The following is an 8,936-nucleotide window of genomic DNA, read 5'->3' on the forward strand; positions in this document are numbered from 1 at the left end:
GAGATCAGAGACAAGGAGAATGAAGAGATTTACAAGGGCTTGCGAATTATAACCTCCAAGATCATACAATCAAAAGGTCTGTATATATAAAAAATATCTGAGAGTACATGCATATGTGTGTGTATATATAAACAGGTCCATGTATTACTTTAACTGAGTTTGGTGTTAAATACTATTTTATCAATGCATTTTATTATGAATGAAGCTTGTGTACAATAGGAGCTATCCATAGAAATGCCATTGAGTGGATATTTTTGTTGTTTTAAAAAATGGTTCCAGAACATTTTCTCTTTGTTCAGATGCTAAAGAAGTTAGCTTATATTATCTCTGCCTGTCTTCCTACAAAAGAATAGATACTATATGTTGGATGAATGTTTAACTCTTGCTTCTGCTCTTGTGAAAATAAAACTTAAATGAATCACTTGGAAAAAGTATTAAATCATGCACTAAAAAGCCTTATTTGAAATATCTGCTTTCATATGCTTCTGTTTTACTGAGCTAAATCTCTAGACTAGTCTTATAACTGCCATTCTTTATCTCCCTCCTCACTTCCTGCTCAGCCATGCCATTTTGGGATCTCCAAGATCAGCTGGGACTCAATGTGGACAAATGGTTGCTGCATCAAAGCTCAGAGCAGCCCTACAAGCGGGCAGCTCTGTGCCATGCCTTTGAGAAGGAATGGATGGAGTGTGCCAATGACATTGGGCAGATTCGTGCACGCAAGGAATGCAGACTAGAATATGAAGACTTCCAAGAGTGTATTAATAGGCACAAAACGGTAAGAAGAAATGAGCTAGGTATGGGCAGGGGAGGGAGGGAGGTAGAGGGAATGTATATTACACACACTGAACACTGGGATAAATAATAGGGCTATGCAAAATTTTCAGTCCAGTACAAAGAGCAGTAACCGTACACCTGTCACTAACCCCTGGGTCCCAACTTCTGCCTCCAGATAAACATCTGTGATTCCTAGTGACTTCAGTGAGAGCCTGAGAGCAGAATTTGACCATAGAAATGCATGATTAGGATGCAGTGAGAAATTTAGTATTCTGTAGAGAAAGCAGGGCAGAATATCATCAGTGGATTAGTCCTATGTCTGACTCTCAAAACATTTTTTTTTATTTTCTTGGAGATTTTGTTCCTAGTCAGTGCCTGGTTATTGTTGGGATGAGTACATTGTAGAGTCTGAGCAAATAACCTTGTTGTTAAATTCAGACATGGAACTCTTCAAATCTTGGCAGCGTTTGTGTTTATTTGTAAACCTGACTCTCTCAAAAAATGCTCCCTTCAGTTCTTTTACGCTGAGGCAACAGATTGGTCAGCTCAGCAGGAAACCCAGTATGTCAGGTGACATGCCTGTCTTGGCTAACTGAGCCCCAGAGCTTGGGGAACACTGTAGCATGCTGTCTACTTTCCAAGAACTTCAGCTGTGATTCACTCAACTTCCTGCTCCCCAATGCAATAATCCATGATTCAATAAGGAAAACATGGATTTGAGATCTTTGATGGGTAGACCTGCCTTCTTAAAAAGATGCCAAGGACTGTCGTAACAAGGGATATCAGGCCATTCTGAGTTATATTTCCCAGTTTGTCTTACTGTTTCCCTGTTTCCTGATTGCAAGGTCTCTAATCCTACTGTAGTCGCAATGTGCTTATAGCGTGGAGTGGTTATAAACACAAATATTGCCTATTAAGATGATACACATATCAGTTAGTAACAGGTAACTGAGCATATGTTATAAAAATAGTTTCCCTCGGAGGATATTTAGTGATTTGTGTAGCACTACATTTTCAAAACAGTTTACGGACATGAGCCCTTACAACGCTGAAGCTGCTTAGATAAGGTTAATTCTTTCTGATCTTATGGGAACACAGTGACAGATATGTTTACAAGGGCAGCTTATGTGTAATGGGGCCATCACTGTCAAGTTATTGGGGACACAGGGCAGAAAGGGACTTCAGGAGGAGGAGTAAGGTGGAAGGAAGGTTAGCGTTATTACTTATTCAGAGCATTGTAAGCAAATAACATGATGTTAAAGGCTGTGGGGTGAACTCTCAACTCTAAATTTACCCTGTGGTTTCTATGAAAGTTGTATCTTGACTCAAACCATGTGATTCTTAGTAATAAATGTTTATCATATGGTAGCTGAAAGACCCCAGTTGGGACTGGAGCCCCATTGTGCTCGTTGCTGTACAAATATAGAAAAGACCATCCTTGTCCTGAAGGTTTACAGTATAAAGGCAAGACTTTCTCTAGTGGATGCGACTGTGCGCATGGTGCCTTGTATTTAGGCATATTAGTGACTCCATTCATGGAGAAGTCTGTTAGGATGCAGTTTTCATTGGAATACAAAATATGCTGGGTTACTCAAATATCACCCATGCTGTGGCTCACTTTACTTACTTGTTTGTAATTTTTGTCATTTTTGTTATTGGTTTTTCTTTTTTTATAACAGAAAAACCCCTCAATGCTCCTAAAACACTATATGCAGCTCTTCGTCCATAATAACAAGTGTGTGTGTGTGGCTGATGGAGGAGGGGAAATAAAGTGGATAAGGAAACAAATTCTAGTTTAAAGTTTTCCTGGGAGTGGTTACAAATGACGGTGGAAAGATTTTTAAAATTCTGATAATGTCTATTAAAAGACAGACAGTAAAATATAACAATCTGTAACCCATGAAATGTTCGTGCATGTGTTTGGTGCTGCAGCCACTGTTGGAATACACAACTACATTTGTTCTAGTTTTCCATTCCATTCAGTGGAGCAATGCACACATGGTTATATAGATTCTCATTGCAATTATACTGTATTGGGAGGGGATGTGGTAATACTGTTTGTACCTTGTAACTAGAATGTCCTAGTGCAGGGGTTCTGAAACTGAGGATCAGGACCCCTCGGGGTCTCGAGGCTATTACGTGGGGAGTCGTGAGCTGTCAGCCTCCATCCGAAACCCTGCTTTGCTTCCAGCATTTATAATACTTTTTAATGTATTTAACACTATTTTTAATTGATAAGGGGAGGGTTGCACTCAGAGGCTTGCTATATGAAAGGAGTCACCAGTACAAAAGTTTGAGAACCCCTATCCTAGTGCCAGTATCCTGACCTGTGAGGCTTTGAAGGAAGCTACACTATTCCCACTGCTTCTCTAGTGACCTCTTTTCCTGCTGCACAGTCTGTATTCTGTAACTCATTTGTCTTTGGCAGGTAATGCGTCTGAAGACAATTGTGGCTCAGAAGAAGAAGCTGATAAAGGAAGGGAAATACACACCACCCGAGCACCACAGTGGCAAACCGGAGGCCAGGCCTTGATCTGCTGCTGGTGACACTGAGTCCCTCTGACAGCAGAGCTAACCATGCATCACCCTCTGTGCACGTGTTGTGGGAATGAAACTCTTTTGTTAAAGTTAGCCCAGTTATACCCTGTGTGCAGCTGTTCTGCTGCTGGCTGTCTCTCTCCTGCAGGCCAGCCATACAGAGTATATATGTTCTGAATAAAGGATCTGTCACCTTTTAGATTAAGTGATGGCAGTGTAACTGATCAGTTCAGAAATTAAATCTCCTTTGGAACCCTTCTCTTGGCTCTGTCTTGTTTTTCCTGAGGAGTGGCATATGAGTTAGTGTCCTAAGTTTGAGAGGGATCCTAGTGGCACTAGAGCAGCTCACAAATGGATTGTAAAAATTTCCTGTGCTGACATTTGGGGCCTGATCTGCAAAGACGCTGCCTGCCTACAACTCCAATTGAAGTCCATGGGAGCTGGGAACACTCAGCACTCCTGAAAATCAGGCTGCAGCTACCTGCCTTCCCTTCGTTACTTCTGTGTCCTTTTAAAAGCCCTGGCCACATATCTTTAGTATAGCATAAACTAGGCTGTCTGGTCACACAGAAAGAACAATGTGCAGATTCCCCTATCTGTGATTCCAGGAGATCATTACTCATCACCAACATTCTTCCCTTCGGAAATATCTTTACAGCTCTATACCATAGTCACAGTTCTACCATAAAGTTTCAGTGCCCAAATCATAAACTCAGTCCAATAATAAGTCAAATTTGGATCCAAGCTTCCTTAAAGTTCAGCCGTTTGGATCCTGGATTCTGGGACAGGCCTGTATCTCTGCTTTCTCCATGTGCTGTTAATTGGACCCAGCAAGAGGTGCATGAGTACAAATTTGGAGTCAGAAGGAATCTCAAAGATTTATTGGTTCATCTTGTCAGCAGCTGGAACGCGGAGCCAAACTACAGCATTTAGAACAGCTTCCAGAAGGGGGTGGGTGTGTGTGATGAAGTTCAGCGTGTCCAAAATGTATGAGAGGAATGACGGTTCATTTACAGCCTGCTCAGTTGCTTCGTGTGGGATCAGCATATATATTGGACATATCAGGGACCTGGAACATTAAAACTGGGTGACAGAAATTCATGGTAAAATATAACATTTGCATTAAGATCCAGAAAGTGTTTGATCACTGTAGAGAGACAACATGAGGGAGGTAATATATTTTATCAGTGTAGATTTCCTCCTGGCCTACCACCTGCAATGATTTGATTTTTGCTTGGCAGCAATAAATTTTTTCTTTTAAACCCTGTGTGTCAGTCTAGTCAACCTGAAGAAGAGCTCTGTGGCGCTTGAAAGCTTGTCTCTCTCACCAACAGAAGTTGGTCCAATAAAAGATATTACTTCACCCAACTGGTCTCTCACATATCCTGGAACCAATACAGTTGCAACACCTAAGTCCAATCAATTGTGTTCTGAACTCTCCTAATGGATGACTGGCAACAGTTCAGGCTGGCTCTGGGTGTCTGTGGCAATTCCACTTCCTACTACCTTCTAGGCTTCTGTGCATGGTGACAGCTCCTGTTTAACACATTTAGGAACTGGGGCCTGATACTCTGGTTTCATATCTTTGCAAATGTGAAAGCTTTATTTTTGTTCTTCATTTGCCTGAACACTCAGCTGGTTTTGGAAAATGGTTGAAGCAAATGTGTACCTGAGAGCATAGAGGGGAAATGTCTATGTTTTAATCTAGGGCTTTTAATACCCAGGGATTGGGATTTTAATGTTTAATCTTTGATAGAGTCTATGAATTTCTTGATCCTCTCAGAAAGCTACAACTAAGTTGATGCATGATGATATAAACACTATAAATTACCACAGACAGACCAAAATGCTGTTTAGAAGGTGATGATAGCTTGTTTTTGATTTAGGAGTTATTGTTCTCTAATTCTCTCTCTGCTGATCCCTGCATTTGTCATTGTTCAGCAGGATATTAAGCCTTATGCATTAGCATTGAGATACAAACGGGCTCCTTGGTCTCAAAGAAGCTGATGAAAGATGGGTGAGGAAAAAAGAAACTCATGAATCTGTTGCTTGCAGAAATGTCTTAAATAATCATTTAAGGGGAAAAGAACTCCAAGTTCACAGAGTAAATTGATTTATGCTCAACTGGTATTTTCTTACGTTTGCTGGACCATGAACCATCTAAACCTCAAGTCTTGTTAAAGCAGCTGGCATTAAATGCTTGGGGGGGAGGCGGAGCAAAAGAGCTAGGTAAAGATATGAGGAAGCATCTACAAAGCTCTGTTAGGGGAGAGGCTCAGTCCTGCTCTTCCTCCAATATGAAATTGAATGGTTAATAAAGCTTCCTACTGCACACTGTGAAGTCAGCAAGAAAATGTAGCTTGTCTGGATGTGTAAATCTCCCCACTGCCTACAGAGAAAAGCAAACAGCTAATTATCACTGTGTTCAAACACCTGCATCTGTCCTGGGGCTGGGTGGGTAGTGTTGCTGGAGGAACAATTACTGGGCGATCTCCTAATTGGAACAGGACAGATCAGTGAATTAGTCGGGGATACAGAGCCTTTCTGGTCAGGCTCCTGGCTCGTGTGGTGGACGGTAGAAAGTTGTTGCACTGAAATCTGTTGGGTGGCTGATGTGAGATGAGTTGGGGGTCTCAGACCAGGTCCTACTGGACAAATGTCCTTATCACAAAAACTCAGTCTCAGCAGAGAGGCCAAGGAGTGATTGGGCTGGGGCGACTAAGCTTAACCCTTGAGATGATGCACACGGACAAAGCCAGCCCTGGCTTAAGCAGGTGCAACTGGGCCAACATATTCTTGGGGACCTGTGCATCCCAGATTCATGTAGAGAGGAGAGAGAAGGACCTTTCTGTAAGAACTCCCTGTTCTAGGGTAGCGCAGATAGATTTTTCTAACCAGAGTAACTGACTCACAGCAACGTTCAGTTACTTGCATGTGGTCAAACTGGGCTAGGAATAGACCCCACAATCCTAGCCACTGTGCCCTAAGGACTAGAGTCCACTGTTTTACTTATCAGGTCTAGCTTTGGGCTGGGTCTAATAAATCAGCAAGGAGGGACTTTTTGTCCCAAATCTTGACATAAGCAATATTCTCTGTTTGTGAACCTTGATTAAAAACTTGTTTGTCAGAGTGAAAGCATAACAGGTGTCAACCCTGCAGCATGTGACTTTCAGGTGAGTAAGCAGGGTCCTGGGGGGAGTGAGGCTCTTACTGGTTTCCTGATAGGGATTCTTATCCATCTGCTGCCTCCAAAACACTTCTTTCTATTTAATTTCCTCCTGGAGGAGTTTGTGGGTTTTCCCTCCCCCAGCAGGCCCCAGATGATTGATTTCTATAACCCAGATGAATTTCTGCAGCTAACTGTTCAATCTGATTCATTTCTGCTATAATCCGCATGGTGTGGGATGGAGACATGCTTCTCCCTGGCAGTTTGTAAGGTGAATGGAGTGGGAAACATTAGGATGGAATGCAAACAGAGAGAGACCCAAACCCACAAAATTTGGATCGTGAGCTGGATCTGGATGTCAAATAGCCCAAAACTCTGGGATGGCTGCATGTAGATTTTGGAGTCAGACCCGAAGGCACCTGAGGATGAAGCATTTATTTTTGCTCAGCATCACATTCCTTAAGTTCACATGGTGGCGATTGTGCCTCTCCTTATCGTGAACTGTGTCTGAAAATAATGTTTTGAATTAAATCTGGCATTTCTCAGCCTTTTTGTTGTCAGTGACCTGGTTTCTGAGAAGAATGATGTAATGTTGATTCTGTCCTGACCAGATTCTGATATGATTTACACTAGCCTAAATGAGGAGTAAATCCACGTAACTTAATGGAGTTTTACTGATGGTGAGATCCAAATCAGTCTCTGAGTATGGAAGCTCAGTGTAAGAGACAGGAAAGCTTTACCCAGTCAGATTGCATTAGATTCTGATAATCCAGAGAGGAACTTTCCTGTGCGATGTTTTCAAATGTGAAACCTGTTTAGTGAGGTTTTATGTAAAGGGGGTGAAACTTACATAATAGTGCTGACATCCAAGTAGATTATTATGCCTCAAATACAGAGGCAGAAGAGGGGAAATATTCCATATGGAGATCAAGGAAACAGACATTAAAAGAGCTATGAGAAAAAAATAAAAATAAATGCTTTAAGGTTGAACCTTCCCAGTGTGTTTTTGTGGTGTTTGTAAGCTCCTTGGGATGGACACACACACACACAAACACACACACACACAGAGTAATATTTGCATTGGACGGAGTAGTTACAATGTCCTGGAGGTCTGGTGATGATGTGTCATGGGTAGTGATGCATGTCGCACATTCTGGGTGTTCAATATGGGTCATGGCACACCTGCTGCTGCATATTTAGCAGTACTGAGAAACTATAAATAGGGGTATTTAGAGAGAAAAATAGGGGACTGTTTTTGCCTCATTTAAATACATTGGAGGGGGAAGGCTTTTTGGAGAAACAGAGGGGGGAGTGATAGCTATTTTGCTATAAAGCCCCCTCACCTCCAAGATATAACAATAGGCCAGCTGTGCCTATCTATTATGGCAATGTCTTGGAACCGCAATCAAGGATTGGGGGCTTCATTGTGGTAGGTGCTGTACAGACAAGTAAAAGCGTCCCTGAGCTTACCACCTTGACCTCTCCCACGTGTCTGGAAATCAACATGCAAGAAAGAGAAATCCCATCGTGTGGAGAAATCTTCCAGGACTTGCATGTGAGATACTCCATTTGTTTGACAAACTGGCACCAAAAAGAAATAATGGGCAGGGGACAGAGCTCCAAACAATAGCTTTGCAGTGAGCCCCTGACGTTCTGTCTAGCCCTGTTCAAAAGACAGGGACAGGGGTGCTGTCTGACAGTCCCCGTAAAGAGAACTTTCTTGTATCTCATTTTGGGACCATCACATCCTCCTCATTGGTGATGATTTATGATGTAAAGAGCCCTCCTCCATAGATGTGAGCTGTGCTTTGAAAAACGTGAAGACAAGGTCCTTGTCCAGAGGTGCTTAATGTTGGACACAGACAGAGACACCATATGGGACAATAATTCCAACACAAGAAGCTGCAGAGAAACAGTTGTTGAGGAGGCCAGTATAGGAGGCTTGGGGAAAGGAGTGGGTTTCAAGCAGGGGTTTGAGGGAGGCCTACTTGATGACTGTTCTCTTCATCACAGTGCTCATTCAATCAGTTGCATCACGAGTCCCTAGAAAACCGGGCATATAATAGCAACTGCGACTGACTCATAACTAGAGTGGTGCTAGTGGAACAGGCGGGTGCGACTGTGATAATTGCTACTTTGCTAAATAAACGTCCTGACAGACTCCGAAAGAGAAGAGATGTGTCTAAAAGGGAAAAAAAAGCTCAATGACCTGGCAGTGTCAGAAGTGGAAATCAAGGCTAGTCCAGGCGTCAAAGGAAATATTTAAATATATCTAAATACTTCTGTCTACCAAGTGACTCTTCAGATCATTCCACAACCGAATTGCTCTGTCAACAACTGTTCTTGCAGCAGAAAGCTAATGGCAATGATAGCGGTAGTGATAGCAAGAACCAAGAAGGGCTGAACCATTCGTGTTGGTTACAGCTGTATTTGAAATTTCAGTTCATGAGCAAAA

General features: G+C 42.3%; 1 protein-coding gene across 1 annotated transcript; it reads left to right on the forward strand.

The window, feature by feature from the left end:
* The first annotated feature begins 533 nt into the window (after window positions 1-533).
* Window positions 534-3,573, forward strand: NDUFS5 (NADH:ubiquinone oxidoreductase subunit S5). The gene is made up of 2 exons (XM_050931971.1): window positions 534-778; window positions 3,206-3,573. Exons 1-2 carry the CDS (start codon window positions 563-565, stop codon window positions 3,308-3,310), a joined length of 321 nt encoding a protein of 106 aa, XP_050787928.1. The 5' UTR covers window positions 534-562; the 3' UTR covers window positions 3,311-3,573.
* Window positions 3,574-8,936: the final 5,363 nt, after the last annotated feature.

The sequence above is a fragment of the Gopherus flavomarginatus genome, chromosome 22, assembly GCF_025201925.1.
Source record: "Gopherus flavomarginatus isolate rGopFla2 chromosome 22, rGopFla2.mat.asm, whole genome shotgun sequence".
Lineage (NCBI taxonomy): Eukaryota > Metazoa > Chordata > Testudines > Testudinidae > Gopherus > Gopherus flavomarginatus.

Coding starts and splice junctions, on each gene's coding strand:
- NDUFS5 (XM_050931971.1), top strand. CDS start 563: ATGCCATTTTGGGATCTCCAAGATCAGCTGGGACTCAATGTGGACAAA. Junction 779..3,205: donor GTATTAATAGGCACAAAACG/GTAAGAAGAAAT, acceptor TGTCTTTGGCAG/GTAATGCGTCTGAAGACAAT.